Genomic DNA, 20,988 nt, shown 5'->3' with positions numbered 1-20,988 from the left:
TCTTCTGACGACACACATTACTTAACATTGTCACTGTTTGTCTGGAGGATCTGGTCTCACATATTCTTCTAAATGCTTTATTGCAGACCGCATCAAACCAGCCCTTAAGGTCTTGGATGGAGTTTTTATATATTTGAGCACAGTCCTCTCCACTGGGGTACTTGCCCCTGTTTCCTTTCCAGTTATCTGGTTCCGCTCTAGTCCAGTAACTGAAAGAAATGATTTGTTTCATTGAGAGCATTATCTCAAAACTGTCAAAAGGGTATAATATTTAGGGTTTAGAATTGAACGAACTGTAAATGAACCAATACCTTTTATATTTACAAAGATATGTGTTGTCTACCCATAGCCATTATCCTCGATCTCCTCATCTGTGAGGCCAATCAAGAATGACTCTTAGTTTTGTATGATTCCTATCAGGAACTCCCAACAGGACAAAGTGTAGACTTGTTATTTATACCGCAATATTTCATATTCATTTCAGACAGTCGTTATTTGTAAAAACATGGACAAACCTGTTAGTCTCTGCTGTTTATAATCACCAGATGACCGCCATCTGAGATACAGGCATCTCGACTATCAGATCATTTGTGGAGAAAAGGTAACATTTTCCTGCATGATACTCCCAGATACAATAATACAAAACTAATGGTAATCCATTACACAGTGAGGACAGTAACTGACCCATACTCAGAATTTGTGCTCTGCATTTACCCCATCCAAAGTGCATTTTATGCTGCAGTGCCTGGAGAGCAGTTGGGGGTTCGGTGCCTTGCTCAAGGGCAAATCAGTCATGGTATTGCTGGCCCGAGACTCGAACCCACAACCTTAGGGATAGGAGTCAATCTCTCTGACCACTAGGCCACGAGAAGAGAAGAGTAATTAAATGTTGTGTAATGCAGTTCAATACAGTTATGCCAGAGAAACATCTCTCACTGAAAACTTACCTAAATGACACTCATCTTGATTATCCTTGTCGACTTTGTTTCTTTCCACAAATATGACATCTTTGTATGCAACGTCCTTAGATATTTTTCTCAGTTTTTGATTTGGAAAGGATGCTTCTTAATGCTTGTATCATCAAATTATGAAGTTAATGAAAAGATTAACTTCATGTGGTCTTTGACAAATTCATTATTAACAGTATAAATGTAACGCTTCAGAACATTACGTAAGAGGACAGTGTGCGTGGCAGGGGGCTGAGGTGTGATTGGTTGGTGGTTAAAGTAAGTAAACAAGCACCCAAAGTAATGCAATCCTAAAATATATAAAACTCAAAATGTAATTTCCTTACCTAAAATACATAATTTACAGTCACTGTCAATGCATATCGATCAACACAGAATAATCAAATGTAAAATAGTATTGCATAGTCTTCACTGTGTAAATTAAATATAGATTATGGTGGTTCTTGTTAAACCTAAAAATGTATTCAGTCAAGAGCAGTGAGTTATTTTCTTTCTTTAATGATCTTGGATTGACATTAAGGACACCGACACAGCCGTGCGCCAACTATAATCAGATTCATCACAACCTTTCTACTAGCGATGGCCCTGGGTAGAATGCAAAATGTTTCAATACAAGCATTTCAGTCAAATGTAATCTATGCAATATTTCAAACCCATGGCTGACAGCTCATGCTGGAGGATTTGCTGCTCCACAGATATTGAGCTCATTGACAAATATCTGATCTAGCTTTACACAGCATGCATGATGGTAAAATGCAAAGTGAAAGTGAACAACGAGCGCTCATTATAACGAGATTTAAATACTCTGCAAATTGTTAGCGGCTCCCTGATGCCCGAAAATTATATGCAATATTAGAATATTTGCTGGAGCACTGGGCACAAAAAATAACGGGAGGGGGCGATAATGGTCAGAAATTCACTGGGAGCAAGATTTGGGTATTGTTCATTTTAAGAATTGCTCTTTGTATTTCCCAAACATTTCCAATGAGCGCAAACAACACAAGTGTGACTTGAACAATGACCAATACCAGAGGGTTAAAAATTACTCTATAAAGTACACGCGAGTGAATACATTTTAAATTACATTTAAATGTGAAATTGTAATGACCTATATTAAATGCTAATTTAATTGGTGCATACAATTAAATGTTTAACAAGGAATTAATGTCAAATTAACTATGCAATTGCAAATCACTATGAAAGCATAGATTAAATGATCGTTTAAAAACCTTTTAGACTTTTATTTTGAAACGTGATGAGTCGTTTGCTTTGGTCGCTGACTTCACTACATAAAATGGACAGGTCGGTCGCTAATCCTTCTGTGTGGGACACACAACAACTGTATAAACACCACGAGCAACGAACTGTTGCCCAAACACGCCCAAAATACAGAGAGGGAAGGCGCCTCAAAGCTGTTAAGGTGGGTTTATTTTATAAATAGTTTTTTTTTAGTTAATGTGAGCACCGTATTTTAGCTTCTCGTAGCACCTAATGCACAAAGATGGTGTAACGTTAGGCACCTAACGTTAAAATGATTTTGAGCCACAGCCAGTGCGAATGTTATTTTTGACTGTATCACTGATTTCAGGTGTATACCATCAACTTGGAGTCTCGGTTTCTGTTAGTTCAAGGAGTGCCCGCTATTGGAGTGATGACCGAGCTGGTGCAGCTGTTCGCTCTGTATGGAGTGATCGAGGAGTACAGGGCTCTGGATGAATACCCAGCAGAGCAGTTCACCGAGGTCTACTTATTTCAGTTCAAGAAACTGACGAGTGCAAGGTAAAGACAGACTAAAACATGTTTAAAGTGAACGTGCCACACTAGATATTTTGTAACGTTTGTCTCTTATGCTCATCAAGAAAAAATGTTTTTGACATTATTATACTTTAAAACTGTTTTCTGTTTTAATATATTTTAAAATGTATTTTACTCCTGTGATGAATACAGCTGAATTTCCAGCAGCCATTACTACAGTCTTTATTTTATGATATACAAGAGGTTGATTTGCAGTTACGATTCTTTATAAATATGTTGTAAGCACTTGTTCTGCATAATATTTTTGTGGAAGTCTTTAGATTAACAGAAAAAAGAAATACAATAGTTTGTAATATTACAAATGCTAAGTGTCCTTTCTAAATTTTTACATGTGCACTTTTAGCAGACTTTGTATTCAAAGCAACTTGTAATAGCTATTCCAGAACAATTTGTCAAGGAGCCAACAATATTCATAATATACAATGTCATGCTTTTTTCATTTTTATGTGTATTATGTGTAATTTAATATTTTATTCAATCTGAATATTCTAAAGAATGTAATTCTAAAACTTAGCTAAATTTGATTAACTTAATATCTAAAAAGTATATAAAAATGTGATGATTTATTGAACTTTTTAATGTCTAAAATAGTTTTATTTTTATTTTCATTATACCTATATGCTCAAAACTCTTTTCTCATTAAATGACATGCATATGTTACAATGTGGAAATTTTCAGGGTAGCTAAACGGCACACTGATGAAAAGAGCTTCTTTGGGGGTCAGCTGCACGTCTGCTATGCCCCCGAATATGAAACTGTGGAAGAGACGAGGCAAAAGTTACAGGACAGGAGAAGATATGTTAACAGAGCAAGCCAAAATACAGGTGTTGTATAATACTGGTATTGTATAAAACAGGTATTGTATCTGTAGATAATCTATGTAACCTATGTGGAATTATTTTTTTTTTATTTTTTTTAGCAAAACAACACAATCTGCAATTAGAAGAAAACACAGTGTCTTCATGCACCAAAACGCAAACATCTGCAGCACCTGAGATCCAGAAAGGCTCTGAAAAGGCCAGAATGGAGAATGTGAACCGTGACGACATGGGCTTTTCTGTGCTGCCATTAGCACCAGAGGACGATGTTTCTTATAGACTTCACGGTTTTGAACAGCCGTTACAGTTGCAGTGGACCACTGATACAACATTACCTACAGAGGATAAGATGGGCTCTCTACATAATGCCATCCCTCCTGTCACAGAAAAAGAAACCAAGCAGTCTGCATCTTGTAAAAAAGAGAGAGATTTTATTAAAAGACAGAAGAATCTATCACCATCTATCAGATTTATGCCAAGGACAACACATTTAGAAAGTAGAAAAAGAAAGTTGGAGGGACAAGCGTTCTTTTTGAATGAAGCAGCTGAAACGGAGACTCTGATTGGTCCTAAATTACCAGAGCTGCCCAAAGTAGACATGGAGGATCATTCATTAAATGTAACCGCCAGTTTGATCCGTCAAACAATGAGTAAGGTTAGTTTGTCTCTCATCCCTGCTGTAAATATTATGTAATTTCCGTAAGTACATTGTGTACCGGTAACTCTAGTAAACAAAAACTGAAACTTAAAAAAAAAAAAAATAAATCAGTTACTTGAAATTAAATAAATATTAACTTCTTATTAAATAAAACATTTAATAATAAAAACTTATTTTTGCTTAATTAGTTATTTATTGTACTAATTTTCTAATTCTTTTCGCCAAACTAAAACTTAAATATAAAAGTGTGTGTGTATGGGTGGGTGGGTAGGTGGGTTGGATGGTTCAGATGCAAAAACCTCTTAAGAGTCATCTGAAATTTTCATCTAAAATTAGGATTTTTATCAGTTTCTATTTTATGTTCAGTTATTTCACTTTTATAGCAAGAGGACCTGCACATTGCCATTTAAGTACAATGACTCAATAGGAGCTTAATAAAAATCCTAATTTTAGATGAAAATTTCAGATGGCACATGGAGGCTTTTGCATCTGAACTCTTCTCATATATATATATATATATATATATATATATATATATATATATATATGAAAAAACTGACAATAACATTACACAATTTTTAGAATTTTGAATAAAACTACATTGGAAACATAAAAATTAAAACAGATTCAAAATAGTAATAAAAGCTATAATATTCTGATACTAAAATGAAATGTTATGCACATTATGTAATTTCTCATGATGGTATTTGCATTGTTGTTACAATATTTGTTTTCTTTTCTTAGGTTACATCTGTTCCAGAGATCAAACCTGTACAAGTGAAGACCCCTACAGTAAAGCCACGCAGAAGAATTTAATAAGACAATCATGGTCTTCGATTGGGCAATATTTTAGATATTTATTTCCATTTCAGAAACAAGGATTGTGTAACTATCTTTTCTCTTATTACTTAATTTTTTTTCCCCATAAAAAGCTGTGGTTCTTTTCAGTGTCCATGTTGTTCCTGGAATGCATGTTGCTCAAAAGCCAGTATGCTCTGCCAAACAAATAAAAGAAGATTTTAAGAGCCTGTCCTTCAAAATGACAAAACACGTTTCATGCACCAATAGTTGCTTGTGATTTCTACCTTTGCATCTGGGAGGCAGTTGCCAAAAGCTTCAAGTAAAAGGTTTTCATCTTTGACTGTCTTCTCAAAATCAGAATAAGACACTTTCCCATCATGGTCATAATCCTGAAAATAAGATTGATGTATTTGGTGAACAATGGTAAGATGTTACATGTAAGCTTTAGGACACATAGTAGTACCATTTTCTTCAGCGCAATCTCCACAATGTCCTTGATCCCCTCATCAGGGTCCTCTTCAGTGGGTTGTCTGATGAGGCTGTCTTTCAGCATTTGTAACATCTCCTCCCGTGAGATGTATCCGTCCCCGTGCAGGTTGTATACGTCAAAACAGACTAATACAAATATAAAAGAAACATTGTGTACATGATATTTCATTATCGCCACTTTAAAGTGAAGTCTTGAAGAACTTACATTTGATTTTCTCATCCAGTGTGCCTCGCAAAAAGACAGACAGTCCTTCCACCCATTCTCTGACACTTATGTAGGTATCATTGTCCTTATCAAAGGCCCGAAATACTGTTAAAAATAGAATCAGCTTGTATTATTATTTCATCATTAAGAAACATTGCAAATATTAATTATTGTCATTTACCAATTTCCTTATAACTTCAAACTTAAGATATATTTGTACTTAAGATTATAAGTATGTGTATTTGCTTGTGTTTATGTATTTAAACATTTAACTATATTTATATTTTAATTTAGTCATTTAGCAGATGCTTTTATCCAAAGCGACTTACAAATGAGGACAATGGAAGCGATCAAAACCAACAAAAGAGCAATGATATATAAGTGCTATAACAAGTTTCAGTTAGCTTAAACGCGGTACATGTAGAAAAGGCTTTTAAATAATATAATAAATAAAAAGAAAGAAAACAATAGAAAAAGAATAGAGCAAGCTAATGTTAGAGGTCTTTTTTACTAAAAAGATTAGAAAGGTCGTTATGTTTTTTAGGAATAGAATTAGAATAGTGAGTGCTAAAGTTAGAGGGTCAAATAAAAGTTGGGCAGGTCATCCACCAGGAGGGAACATTTAATTTAAAAGTCCGCAAAAAATGTATCTTGCTGCAAGGGTTCTGGATTAACTGTAAAGGTTTATACAATTAATATGAACTATTATATATTAATATTATACAATTTATAACTATATACTACTGTCCACTTTGGTATAGCGTCGTCGGTGTTGCATAGCCTGCTTAGTGTTGCCAATTATCCATGATCCATTGTAACCCGAAAATTTGATTAAATTAGGCTTAATTTAAAATACAGGTTAAAAAAAAAAAAAAAAGAGAGAGAAAACTATTTCATATTACCAGTAGATTGTGCACTATTTTTTTTTACAGACTTTTCATAATCGTTGAGAAAGTGTAGTATTACAAGTTTACTAGCTATTCATTTTTTAATCATTCCAAAATGTGTGTTATATATATATATATATATATATATATATATATATATATATATATATATATATATATATATATAATGTATTTTATTTTACAGACAAATCTAAACTAACATTAAATATATGTTTTGCTGATATTTGATGTTGTGACAATTTTGCGTCTTGATTACGCAATGGGGTCATCGCGCAACTCATCAGTTTATCAACTTTTAGCAATAAATCGACCTTCCTTTAGCAACTTTCTCTGTCAGTGACCTGGCATTATTATTATTCTCGTCCTCATCCAAATCGGAGACGTACCGTTGTCCATCATCATGTCGTCGGTCATGCCGAATGTGTTGTGCAGTATGTGTCTAAACCTGACTCGGTCCAGTCCATGAGCCGCTCTTCTCTCTGCCTGCTCTCCCAGCAAACCGCTGAACAGCCGTATTAGACACTCCGTCTCTCTCTTATCAACTACAGCACGAGCACAATGTTGTCAGATGACTAAACGGACAGTAACAAGGCATTTTATTCTTACTTTTCTATTACATGCCATGGTGATGAACTAGGCTGATAGCAAACGTTTTACAAGAATAATGTTATAAATAATATCAATTGACATAGAAAAAAATAATTATAGATAGATACCTACAATGTTTGACTTGCTTGCATAACGTCTCGGCGAGGTTTTGAATGAATTTTCTGTTCATCGCCGACATTTTCAGCATTTTTTACACGAGTATTTTGTTAGTTGTTACTATAGAAACGAATCATGGAGGCGGAGCAATCTTGTGTCTTGTCCGAAAGAAAAAGTAATTGCGTCATCCATTTTATTTGTCAGTAAACGGTCGTTTTATTTTGTCCTGACAACACTTTTAACCATATCTGGTTATTGTGGGTCTTACTGAGGAAGCTGTCCCCTGAGTATCTAGTCTACAGTACTTTTTGCTGTGCATGGGTTGTAACTGTGGGTTTTGATTCATCCCTGTGACTCGAATCTTTTGAATCACATTTATATGATATTTTGTATTTGTTTGTTTATTTATTTATTTACTGCAGATTATTATGCCAATAAATTCCAACCAGCATTGAAAGAGTCATTAAATCAAAATAATGAATGTTTAAGCATTGTCCTCAAACACACAGTAAAACAAGAAAGATAACAAGTTATTTTAAAAGATTCATTTATAAAGATCGATTGATTCATAAACAATACGATGGAGGATTAAACATAGTAAGACATTCTCAAAAACAAAGTATTGAATAAATGTGCAATTTACTTTAATTCAACTATAATTCTTCCAATTTTTATTTCTTATTAATTCAACTTGGATGTGGGATTATTCCTGACATTTGAAAGCCTCAAGCTTGCACTTTGGCAGTTTTTGATGAGAGGTTCATTCAGGTCATGGTTGTTGTTTGTTTACAACACCAAACCTATAAAAGACAGAAATACATGGCATGAGTTTTGTTATATGTTATCTTAAATCTATTATTAACTAAAGCTTCGTGATTAGGCATGATTAACACAGCAACAGGAAGTTAGTTTTACCGCTGCAGCATCCCCACTGGCCAGCTGATGTCTTGCAGCAGAACTGCTCAGTTGGGCAGTAGACATTTCCATCACAATGAACCTGCTCAGCCTCACTCTTCTGATTGAGAGCCTGGTCAAAGGACAAAGACTACAAAGGAGATGAAGAAATAAACGTTTGTATTACAGAATATAATATAATATAACTGAGATTTCAGTGAGATTTGCCACTCGTAGTGGCAAGCACTCATAGTGAGAGAATAGTGCCCCATCACCTGCCCCATCTCAAGTCACACAGAATTTCTAATTGGCTTTCTTCAAATCAGTCGCTGATTAGTCTGCAAGGTCACATCAAGTAATAAATACCTGTAGACAGAGTTTTGACGCACCTGAGTCTCTTGGATAGCATTTAAAGCCAGTCTGGAAGAAGATGGCAATCTTAGCCACCCGGCCTGACAATGGGTGGATGTCGAATCACACAAATAACCATTAGGACAGCAGTGGAGTCCATCTCTGCAGCACTGGCCCTGCAGGAGAGGGGAGAATGAAGTCTAATGTATAACTAGAAAAGATTTTACTGTGATTCACTTACCCTTGGGTATGGACAGCAGCCCCAGGACCCAGAAGGATTCAGACAACACGTTGTTCCATCAGGACAATCAGTAGCGGTATCACAGTGAACCACAGAAACAGAGGCACTATCAGATTCTGCAGCTACAAGAGCCACCACGAGTAACATCAGCACTGGAACCATCTGAAAACATGAAATTAACAAATAATATAAATACTACTTTTTTAATTATTGAAATTTTTTTAGGAACTTTTAACATCTGCTATAACATTTGATATTATCGACAATGTGACAAAATCAATAATAGTTTCATTGACAGTGATAAATCAAATAAAATACCTTGCTTGTTGGATTGTTTTGCTGCTGGCTGTGCTGTGATGTTCATACTGTCCCTCTTATATTTATACATATCGCTCCTCCCACTGTAAAAAAAGGAAATCTGTCTTGTCAAATTTTAATCATGAGATTTAGACACCACATCACAAGTTTCTGAACATGTGAAAGTCAACATGATTTATTAAAATATGAAAGAATGGGAATAAGAGGTGATCCTGACGTAGTTAGTAAGATGACTTCCTCACACCCAAACATAAGTATTTAAAAATATATTTGTAATTAGGCCTAATCAATTAAGTTTTACATAGATAAATGTTTAATCAATAATTTTTTATAACATATTCGGGTCTTTAGTGACCCAGAATGTACATTTAACACAGATGGATCTCCAAGCTGCACTAATATAAAACTATCCTGATATTTTAATAATAATTACTAAATTATAAAGTAAAGCATATTTTGTTAGCTATCTGCTGGAACTCATAATGGTTTGCTTCATTTCTTAAATTCAGCATCTATCTTATTTCCAAAACTATTGTTTTCACCATCTTCAGAATCCATATTCTGTTCGCTGACAGCTTCTTCATCAAATCCACCATTAACTGATGTTGATATTTGATTATGTAGGGCTATTTGCATAAAAAAATGACCTACTAATTCACTATCTCAACAAATTAGAATATGTGACCAATCACGGAAAGTAGGGACACAAGTCGGTTCTGGGTCATTTTGAGTTATTCACAGATTCTGAAAGTGTAGTCTCCAAGCTTTCCAACGATGTGTAACACATGGAAATCTGATCATATTTGGAGAAGTTGTGGCCATTTGAAGGTAGGCACTCAAAAAACCTCAAACAGCAGAAATAGCCTCTGAAGATTTGCAGTTCTCACTGCTGCGAGTCACAATGGGGTCATTTACATCTCATTTCGATAAGCCATACCCCCTGCATAGCAACGACAGACACAACGGGAAAAATCGGACCGCATACTATTAATAATGAAAGAGAATGTGCATTATAAATGTCAGTAATTTATCTTTTTTGACTTTTAAAAAATGATTTAGAGCCTGAAATATGTGAGTTTTATCTTTTTATAAAAAATCTTTAATCTTTCAAATGTGGCCATCATTTTTAATGTTATTATTTTAATGTTTATGTAAACAAAAAGTACATATTGATGTTAATTTTATTTGTTATTTGCGGTTTTTCTACATAAAACTTGGTGAATTGATTTCATTGTGTAGCATTAGGACTTTTTAACAGGATTCTGTGATAACCGATGAGCTAGCTAATAACAATAGGTAGATATTGAAAGGTCCAAACATGGACTAAACATGAGATAATGTGTGTTCTTAGAATGAACACAAAACAACAAACTTTGATGTTTATGGAAACTCACCCCATAAGATTAGCCAATCAGCTAATCAACTCAAAACACCTGCAAAGGTTTCCTGAGCCTTCAAAATGGTCTCTCGGTTTAGTTCACTAGACTACACAATCATGGGGAAGACTGCTGATCTGACAGTTGTCCAGAAGACAGTCATTGACACCCTTCACAAGGAGGGTAAGCAACAGACATTCATTGCCAAAGAAGCTGGCTGTTCACAGAGTGCTGTATCCAAGCATGTTAATAGAAAGTTGAGTGAAAGGAAAAAAGTGTGGAAGAAAAAGATGCACAACCAACCGAGAGAACCGCAGCCTTATGAGGATTGTTAAGAAAAATTGATTTAAGAATTTGAGTGAACTTCACAAGAAATGGACTGAGGCTGGGGTCACGTTGCTTGAAGTCCAGTGTTAAGTTTCCACAGTCTTTGATGATTTGGGGTGCAATGTCATCTGCTGGTGTTGGTCCATTGTGTTTTTTGAAAACCAAAGTCACTGCACCCGTTTACAAATACATTTTGGAGCACTTCATGCTTCCTTCTGCTGACCAGCTTTTTGAAGATGCTGATTTCATTTTCCAGCAGGATTTGGCACCTGTCCACACTGCCAAAAGCACCAAAAGTTGGTTATATGACCATGGTGAAGGTGTACTTGATTGGCCAGCAAACTCACCAGTTCTGAACCCCAGAGAATCTATGGGCTATTGTCAAGAGGAAAATGAGAAACAAAAGACCAAAAAATGCAAATGAGCTGAAGGCCACTGTCAAAGAAACCTGGGCTTCCAGACCACCTCAGCAGTGCCACAAACTGATCACCTCAATGCCAAGCCGAATTGAGGCAGTAATTAAAGCAAATGGAGCCTTTACCAAGTATTGAGTACATGTACAGTAAATGAACATGCTTTACAGAAGACCCACAATTCACTAAAAATGTTTCTTATGAAGTATTCTAATTTGTTGAGATTGAATTGGTGGGTTTTTGTTAAATGTAAGCCAAAATCATCACAATGAAAAGAACCAAAGACTTAAACTTCAGTCTGTGTGCACTGAATTTAGTTAATACACAAATTTCACAATTTGAGTTGAATTACTGAAATAAATAAACTTTTCTATGAAATTAACATTTTTTGAGATGCACCTGTGGGTTCAATGAGTATCTTTATCCACACAGATGAAAAGTTCTTTCTGTCAGATTGTAGACTTATTTAAGGGTATAGGGGCGATTTCGGACACAACCCACATGTTGTTTTTTACAAAAAAGCGTGAATGCAGCATATGTTAAGTAATGGTGTGGCAGTTACCCTATAGCAGGTTCATTTGGGTTTTCTTCAAGATGGTGTATACTGAGTGGTAAATCACTGTATGTTGAAATCTGACACTTAATCCAAAGACAACCCAACTTTTCAAGAGAAAACTGTGTGTACCCAACTTTTCTATCTGCTGATTCATTCAGATTCATCACCCCATTTTCACTTTCCTTTACTGGCGGCATCGCTTTGAACCAAAAATTGGAGCTGTTTTTTGTTATAAATGATATTTTAATTGATAGTTTTAAATTGAGGTTCCCATTTACTGATTATGTATTGTTTCGAACATGAACATATATTTCAAATCCCATTCACTGAATATGTTTCAACATAAACATATATTTCAAAACCACACCATTGCTTACAATTTCACTTCACTTTTTTAATGCAGATTGTGCCATTTTAAGTTCTATGCAAGGACATATGATTGTGGTGTATTAAAACTTTCGTATTCATTGTTATTGTCTTGATGTTTTTAGTCTGTTATATAAGCTTATGTACAGTAAAAAATTTTACAGGACCCTTACGAAGGCCTAGTCCTGGCTTAAGGCAAGCCCCATTTGTGAAACTGCCCTTATTATAATATATTATTGCAAATTAAAATAAATAAGTTATATAAATAATGATATTAAAATATAATTAATAATATTAATATGATTAATAATATTATCTGTGAATGCATAACTCAAGAAATCTTATGTTTGGGAATTAAATCTACATTTTATAAGTCATTTTATACACTGTAAAAAAAAAAAAGTTCAGTCAACTTAAAAAAAAAAAAAAACTTAATATAATACTTAATATAATAACTTAATATAATAACTTAATATTACTAGTTGTCACAACATAAATAGTCATGTTAACCTAAAAAATTATCTGAACAAATTTTTTTTTTTTGTGTTTACTGAACACAAGGCCTATTAACTATTGTAACGCCACGCCAGCAGAGATTGTAAGATCCTCCCTTAATAAACTCATGCAAATGGATTCTCATACTGCCTCAGCCTTGTCGTTACAGAATACTTCACCTCAACTGAATCCAGCAGAAGTCACTAACATGCAAGCAGCGTTCGCTTATCAAAGTGAAGTATTAAAGGGGTACCAAGATCAGTTGGGTAAACTTCAAGCAGTCAACCAGCACTTGACGAGCTACATCCAGTCACTTCTATCAACCATGCCTAGAGTGGTGAGTTTTGCACTAGCCGATAAATTTGATGGTTCTGCTGATCGATGCTGATCTTTGTGAAGATTTATTTTGACAACCAGGAAGACAAGTTTAACTCGAAAAATAAATGAAAATAAATGTGCCATCATGATGTCCTTGTTGTCTGGAAAGGCGATTGACTGGGCTGCAGCTGTTTGGGATACTGACAAGCGATTCAGACGATCCTTTGACTATTACCTGCAACAACTTATAGAAGTGTTTGAATATCCCTCAGGGGGCAAGGATATATCAACTCAACTTCTGCAAATGTCGCAAGGAAACAGAACAGCTGGAGAGTTTGCCATCTTGTTTTGCACCCTCGCTGCTCAGAGTGGGTGGAATGATGTTTCTCTAAAAGCTGTGTTCCAGAGAAGCCTCAACACTGATCTTCAGGCAGAACTGGTATGTAAAGGAGAAAATTCCTCGTTTACCAACTTCATCATGCTTGCAATCAAGATGGATCATTGAGTGATCCCAATGGTGATTCAAGCTATTGAGAGTGAGGAGTTGTCGTCAAAGCACAGAGCCTCTCCCCTCGATAAAAAACTGCTCCAGTACCTCACACAATACATATGGAACACATAGGAACAATGGAATACAGTTTTTTTAGGTTACACCAAGCGCAAAACAGCTGTATTTGGAGAAGCTCTCAGGCATCCAAAATATCGACCCATATGAACTCCCTGTAGCGGAATGGCACAGAAACCTGGACCATACCTACACATACATATATGGACATTGTGAATTATCTACTTTTTGGTGTAAGTTACTACACAATGCAGGAGTTTGAAAGCCACAAGTCTTTGGAAAGTTACAAGGCTTTCTGCTGTGGCTGGGTCCATCTAAGCCCCCAGGTGAGGAAAACAGCATTGTACTGGCCAAAGTAAGTTTATTCACATGCGTTTTAGCGTGTTGTAATTACAGATTGCCTTTAACAGACACTTCTTGACCAAAATGACAAAGTAACTTAAATAACTGCGACTGTTTCGTAAACAGTAGATTGTAACGAGATGTCCTGGTTAGATTAAAGCCATTAACTTAAATCGTAAACAAGATCATTCACAATTTCCATATGTGTGCATGGGGGTAAATGGTCCAGGTCTCGGTGCTGCTGAAGGGAGATCGTATGGGTCGATATTTTGGATGCATGAGGGCTTCTCCAGATACCGTTGTTTTGCGCTTGGTGTGAGCTTGTTCCTGTAAAGTCCCCTTTCTTTCACCTTATGTTTTTGCATTGCTTTAATTTCTTCCTTTTCTTTCTTGTATTCGTAGATCCGTCTCTGTTCCGCCGACATAAATGCACAAAAATTAAAGAGCTCTGGAATGTTTAGTTCTGAAGGCATTGCCCCTGGCAACCTATAGTGTGTCCTCCCAAATCAACCCAAATCGGCACGTGACTCCTCAGTCTCAATACCTACCGATACTGCCAAGTTCAGGGTAGAACCCATGCAATTAAACTTTACCAAACTCTCTGAAAGTAAACGAGCAAGGAGACGCCATCTCCAAGGCCCAGAACCCCATTATGGTAAATCTGGAACACTTGTCATTACCTAATAATCAATCCTTCAAACTTCTCCTTACCTTGAAAACTGAAGAACTGTCCATCTCATTAACAGCAATGATCGACTCCAGAGCTGCATTAAATCTCATTCATGAAGATATCAATAGGTTTCAGTAGGTTTCATAAGGATATCAATAGGTTTCAAAAAATTACAAATGACCTGCTCCTTGCATCAGATCAAGGCTGCATCTCATTTCTAGTCTTACTTGATCTTAGTGCTGCGTTCGACACCATAGATCATGATATACTCATAGATAGATTACAAAACTATACAGGTATTCAAGGGCAGGCTCTAAGATGGTTTAGATCCTACCTGTCTGATTGCTACAATTTTGTTTACTTAAATGGGGTGTCATCTCATCTATCATCAGTAAAATATGGAGTGCCACAAGGATCCGTCCTACGTCCCCTTCTATTTTCAATATACATGTTGCCCCTTGGTAATATTAGTAGAAAATACGGAATTAGCTTCCACTGTAATGCTGATGATACTCAGCTATATATCTCAATGAGACCAGATGAAACTTCTCAATTATCTAAGCTAACAGAGTGTGTTAAAAATGTAAAAGATTGGATGACAAAAAAATTTCTCCAATTAAATTAGGATAAGACAGAGATATTAATTCTTGGACCAAAAAACACTACACAGAATCTTGTAGATTACAATCTGCAACTAGACGGATGTACTGTTACTTCCTCTACAGTCATACAGTCTGGGTGTTATATTAGACAGCAATTTGTCTTTTTTGTAAATATTTCCAATGTTACAAAAACTACATTCTTCCATCTTAGAAACATTACCAAGCTACGAAACATGTTATCTGTTTCTGATGCAGAAATCTAGTTCATGCATTTATGACCTCTAGACTGGACTTTTGTAATGCACTTCTAGGTGGTTGTCCTGCTTCGTCAATAAACAAGCTACAGGTAGTCCAAAATGAAGCAGCTAAAGTCCTTACGAGGTCAAGAAAATATGATCATATTACCCCAATTTTACAGTCTCTGCACTGGCTACCTATTAATTTCTGTATCAGTTACAAATTATTATTACTTACCTATAAGGCCCTAAATGGTTTAGCTCCTGCAAACCTAACTAGCCTTCTACCACTCTACAATCCATCACTCACCCTAAGGTCACAAAACGCTGGACTTGTGGTAGTTCCTAGGATAGCAAAGTCTACTAAAGGAGGTAGAGCTTTCTCACATTTGGCTCCCAAACTCTGGAATAGCCTTCCTGATAATGTTTGGTGTTCAGACAAACTCTCTCTGTTTAAATCTAGATTAAAAACGCCAAGCAATCTCTTTTGCCAAGCATTCGAATAATGTATCTCTTAAGTTGTGAGTGTAGTTGCATCTGATCAAATGTGCATTTTATTCATAAGCTTGGGTTAAACTAATTTTACTTTGTTGGATCAGCAGCTATGCTAATGATGTCTCTATTTTGTTTCTATGTTTTGCAACTAGGATTTACACAAGCTCCAGTCTGGATCCAGAACACCTGAGAAGAGATGATGCTGACCCTCAGAGGACCTCAGATGATGCTAACCCTGAATCAACTAACAAATATTGTTACAAGTGTGACTGCATCATATAATAATTATTAATTAATAATATTAATAATGTTCATCGTCTAGCTGACTACGTCTTGTACAATTTTTTTTCTAAAAATACTTTCAAACGTGCACAAACTGACATTCACCACCATAAGCTACTACAAAAATACTGAAAAAACATTTTTTTTAAAGTTGCTTTGTAACGATTTGTATTTTAAAAAGCGCTATACAAATAAACTTGAATTTAATTGAAATTTAATTGAATCGTGTTTACCCATTGTCTCGAACCGAATCCCAAGCCATGGAAGATTATGTTGAGGAAGCCCTGAGTTCCAAACTCATCCGACCTTCCACTTCTCCAACTGCAGCAGGGTTCTTCTTTGTGGAAAAAAGGACAGAGGACTCAGGCCCTGTATTGATTATCAAGGATTAAACAATGTCACAATAAAATTCCACTACCCTTTGCCATCGGTTCCTTCAGCTCTGAAACAGCTCTGTGAAGCAAGGATATACACCAAACTAGACCTAAGAAGTGCATACAACCTCATTTGAATCAAAGAGGGTGACGAGTGGAAGACTGCCTTCCTTACCACTAGAGGGCACTATGAGTATCAGGTCATGCCGTATGGACTTGCCAACGCACCCGCTGTTTTCCAGTCCTACATAAATTAAATCTTCCGTGACTTACTGAACCAGTACGTAATTGCCTACATTGATGACATTCTCATCTACTCCAAAGGCAGAGAAATGTGAGTTTCACGTCAAGCAGACATCATTCCTGGGTTATCACATTAGTCATCAGGGTGTCAAGATGGACGAAGCCAAGGTCAAGGCAGTAACGGAATGGCCTCAACCTTCCACCGTCAAGGAACTTCAGAGATTCCTGGGATTTGCTAACTTTTACAGAAAGTTCATTAGAAACTACAGCATGGTTGCATCACCGCTGACATCACTCCTCAAGGGAAAACCTTCCAAACTCAGGTGGAGTGAGGAGGCCACTCTGTCCAGGCAGTATGATCTTCTCATGGACAATAATACCCCAGAATACATTCTTCCTCCATCTGTAATCATTGCCCCAATTACTTGGGATATCATGGAGGAGATCCAGTGGGAACAGATCCAAGATCCAGCTCCTACCAACTGCCCCCACTGACCTCCATTACATTCCACAAGGTCTGCATCCCAGGGTCATTCATTGGGTCCACACCTCAGTCAGCTCTGGCCATCCAGGTATCTCCCGCACTGTACACCTATTATGTAACTCATTCTGGTGGCCTTCATTGTCCAAGGACATCACTAATTACGTCAAAGCCTGTCAGGTTTGTGCTCAATCCAAGACCCCCAAGGAATTACCGTCCGGACTCCTGTAACCTCTGCTCATTCCACAACATCCCTGGTCTCACCTCTCAATAGACTTTGTTACAGACTTACCGCTGTCCCATGGTTTCACGGCAATCCTCGTTATCATAGACTGGTTCTCCAAGTCCTGCCGGTTAATCCCCTTGAAAGGACTCCCCAAAGCCATGCTAACAAGCTAACACAGGAAGTCACTGGACCAAGATCCCAACTAAACCAAACACTTTCCACCACAATGGTGACTTTAAATGAATCAAGTATCAATATTTAAACCTCTGTTAATTCTCAATAAGAGCTTCTCTAGATGTCTGACAGAAATAAAGTCACAGAACCTTCTAAGGAGGATCTGGGAATGTCTATATTGGATGTACAGAAGACATAAAAAAACATAAAAAAGACGTCATAAAAACATTCAATGTCTGCAAAGACATAAAAAGACGTCCACTGGCCATAACTTTGCCTAGAGCATTAGGTTGATGATAAAATATGCAAGATAGTAATTTTCACGAGGGAAGTCATGGCCTAATGGTCAGAGAGTCGGACTCGCAATCGAAGGGTTGTGAGTTTTAGTCTCGGGCCGGCAGGAATTGTAGGTGGGGGGAGTGCATGTACAGTGCTCTCTCCAGCTTCAATACCACGACTTAAGTACCCTTGAGCAAGGCACTGAACCCCCAACAGCTCCCCGGGCCCTGCAGCATAAATGACTGCCCACTTCTCTGGGTGTGTGTTCAAGGTGTGTGTGTGTTCACTGCTGTGTGTGTGCACCTAAAAAAGCAGAGCATGAATTCTGAGTATGGGTCACCATGGGACTTCATGCCACAAGACTGCTAACGTATGAATGTATAATTAACACTGGATTTATTTAACATGCATTATGTACCTTGTGTTGAGTTCAGTATAAAATGCATGGAGTAAAGAAGTTAATATACAAGAATTGGTATGTCTTTGTGCTTTGGACACATATTTTCAATAATATAACAAGTTATTTGACCCTTGTTATGGATTTTTATTTATTTAGACTATTTGAATAATATAAAGTCGTGGCCTAGTGGTTAGAGAGTTTGACTCCTAACCCTAGGGTTATGGGTTCAAAACTCGGGCTGGCAATACCATGACTTAGGTGCCCTTGAGTAAGGCACCGAACCCCCAACTGCTCCCCGGGCACCGCAGCATAAATGATGAACACTGCTCTGGGTGTGTGGGTGTGTGTGTTCACTGCTCTGTGTGTGCACTTTGGATGGGTTAAATGTAGAGCATGAATTCTGAGTATGGGTCACCATACTTGGCTGAATGTCATGTCACTCTTTTCACTTTAAAATTGTGTATGCTTATAGATAATAGGCCTTGTGTTCAGTAAACAAAAAAATATTTTGTTCTGATATTTTTTAGGTTAAAATGACTATTTATGTTGTGACAACTTGTGGTATTAAGTTATTATTTTAAGTTGGGTGGACTTTAGTCCCCATGTGTTAAGTTTATTCAAAAAAGAGCTTGCAATAAGTTGCCTTATTTTTTTTAAGTTTGCAGAACTTTTTTTTTACAATGTAGGATCTAATTATGAATCATTATCCCTATCCATTCCTTAATAAATTGTTCATACATATACATGTTTTGCCCATAAATAGGAACAGAAAGAGATGTTGCCATTCTAAGCACTTGACAGAGGTTCCCATTAATGATTGTGTAAAATGTAAGGCTTACTCTCAAAATCAACAGATTTCAACACTTTCCAAACTCCCCTCTTTTCCACATCATGTTTCACAATTAGTCTAGGATTGGCTTGCTAGCTCAAGTTCATCTTTTGTTCAAGTTCATCTTTTGTTTTGTTAGGTTTGTTTTCCTTTGAAAGAAATGAAGTGAAAACCGGTGACTATAAGCCCCTGATGATTTTAACTGAGGGGGACCACAGCAACAACTTGCACCAGAACCTCTATAGCTCTCACCCTGTCACATTTATTTGATTAAATACATTCAGAAATAGTGAGCATAAGTGACCTCTTTCAAAAACATTAAAAATCTTAATCATTTCAAACTTTTGACTAGTAGGCTAATGTATAAAAATTATTTTGAAGGTGTGTATTCTGTACACAGTAGAACCAATTTCTCAGCAACCATGCTGAGAATTCTGGGCCAAGAATGGTTTGTAATCGTGCCATGCAACACCAAGCCAGTGTGTGATACCTGCGAGTTGTCATAGCTGCAACGCAGAGATGCGCTTCTCATCTGGTGTGTGACTGACCACCTTATACATTCATACATTTTAAAGTTGCATCTATTAAAGGGATAGGGGTAGCTCAGGCTTTGGCTTTCTTCTGTGTTTTCACAGTTAAATCATTTGTTCTTTTTCACATGTATTCATTGTTTTGCATAGGTTGTTTTATATAACCAAAAATATTTATTTTCCTTCTCTGCGAGTGTTATCATCAAGAGTAGCATTCTGTAAAAAGTTTCTTGAATGGCTCAATTCTGAAATACTGTGCAAGGTCTTGAAAAGGTAATTATTGAATTCTCTGACCTGGTCATGGTGTAGTTAACTTGAAACAATATCCTTCTTCTAGAACAGTCAATAATACCGGTGTCTTTGCTCTGTTATCCTGTACAGCAGCCACCCCCCCCCCCTTCAATTGCTGTGATCCGTGCGACATCCTTTTGTACAGCAGCTCTGGTTCCTTCCCATGTGGCTCTGATCACATCACTTGACAGTACTTGATAAAGTACTGAAAATTTCTGAGTTTGCCAACCCACCTGTACCACACAGCATTGAGTTCAGTGGTTCTCTAAATGTATATTATATTTTGTGTAAATTGTAAAATACTTAAACAAGAGAATCCAACAAATTTTCACAGATTGCTCTCTTCGGTGCGAATAATTCAAGCTTCCCTGAATGAAGTCTGTAATTGCACTCTCTTGACCCATATCAGATGACTCTGTTTCCCAACCTGACTTTAAAGCTAATAATCCTTGTTCTGAGGCATCCATGTTGAGTATGAATGGCAGTTCAAAGTCAGGATAAGCTAGAACAGGTAGAGTGGTCAAAATGTCGACCAGTCTGCAAATTCTTAGAATTATTTGATGTTCTTCTGTCCACTCTTTGGGTGTCCAAAACAAAATGCATCCTTGATTCAAAGGCCCTAAATATACTGTACCAGTCTCTAATAATACATGACTTATTGCATAGAGATCTGGGGTAATACAAATAAAACAATAGTAAAACCAATTGTTATTCTGCAAAAAACGTGCAATACGGATTATAAATAAAACTGATAATTATCATCCAACAAATAAGTTATTTAGAAATTCCAACCTTTAAAATTGAATGACTTAGTGGAATTTAAGTAGCTAAAATAATGTTTAAAGTCATAAATGATATAGTCCCATATTGTATCAAGAACTTGTTTCAGATGAGATCTATTTCTTATGACCTTACAGGAACACTTATGTTCAGAGAAGTCTGTAGGT

General features: G+C 36.5%; 3 protein-coding genes across 5 annotated transcripts; 1 reads left to right on the top strand and 2 right to left on the bottom strand.

The window, feature by feature from the left end:
- The first annotated feature begins 597 nt into the window (after nucleotides 1-597).
- On the top strand, nucleotides 598-5,284 carry rbm48 (RNA binding motif protein 48). Its single transcript, XM_026288816.1, has 5 exons — nucleotides 598-2,388; nucleotides 2,557-2,747; nucleotides 3,462-3,607; nucleotides 3,703-4,256; nucleotides 5,004-5,284. The coding sequence occupies exons 1-5, from the start codon at nucleotides 2,224-2,226 to the stop codon at nucleotides 5,073-5,075; spliced, it is 1,128 nt and encodes a 375-aa protein (XP_026144601.1). The 5' UTR covers nucleotides 598-2,223; the 3' UTR covers nucleotides 5,076-5,284.
- On the bottom strand, nucleotides 5,181-7,768 carry clxn (calaxin). Of its 2 annotated transcripts, none has more exons than XM_026288817.1 (6): nucleotides 7,383-7,768; nucleotides 7,004-7,204; nucleotides 5,755-5,859; nucleotides 5,524-5,675; nucleotides 5,345-5,449; nucleotides 5,181-5,254 (listed from the first exon to the last, which is right to left on the bottom strand). In XM_026288817.1, the coding sequence occupies exons 1-6, from the start codon at nucleotides 7,456-7,458 to the stop codon at nucleotides 5,204-5,206; spliced, it is 690 nt and encodes a 229-aa protein (XP_026144602.1). In that variant the 5' UTR covers nucleotides 7,459-7,768; the 3' UTR covers nucleotides 5,181-5,203. The 2 variants fall into 2 exon arrangements, with proteins under 2 accessions (XP_026144602.1, XP_026144604.1); XM_026288819.1 differs by having other exon boundaries at nucleotides 7,049-7,204.
- A 129-nt stretch (nucleotides 7,769-7,897) lies between these two features.
- On the bottom strand, nucleotides 7,898-9,274 carry LOC113119383 (granulins-like). 2 transcript variants are annotated; one of them, XM_026288821.1, is made up of 5 exons: nucleotides 9,172-9,274; nucleotides 8,854-9,015; nucleotides 8,651-8,788; nucleotides 8,283-8,394; nucleotides 7,898-8,167 (listed from the first exon to the last, which is right to left on the bottom strand). In XM_026288821.1, the coding sequence occupies exons 2-5, from the start codon at nucleotides 9,013-9,015 to the stop codon at nucleotides 8,154-8,156; spliced, it is 426 nt and encodes a 141-aa protein (XP_026144606.1). In that variant the 5' UTR covers nucleotides 9,172-9,274; the 3' UTR covers nucleotides 7,898-8,153. The 2 variants fall into 2 exon arrangements, with proteins under 2 accessions (XP_026144606.1, XP_026144605.1); XM_026288820.1 differs by having other exon boundaries at nucleotides 8,283-8,412; nucleotides 9,172-9,273.
- Between the last annotated feature and the right edge of the window lie 11,714 nt (nucleotides 9,275-20,988).

Source organism: Carassius auratus, chromosome 19 (genome assembly GCF_003368295.1).
Source record: "Carassius auratus strain Wakin chromosome 19, ASM336829v1, whole genome shotgun sequence".
NCBI lineage: Eukaryota > Metazoa > Chordata > Actinopteri > Cypriniformes > Cyprinidae > Carassius > Carassius auratus.
The sequence above is the reverse complement of the archived record's forward strand: the minus strand, read 5'-3'. Positions and strand labels throughout refer to the sequence as shown.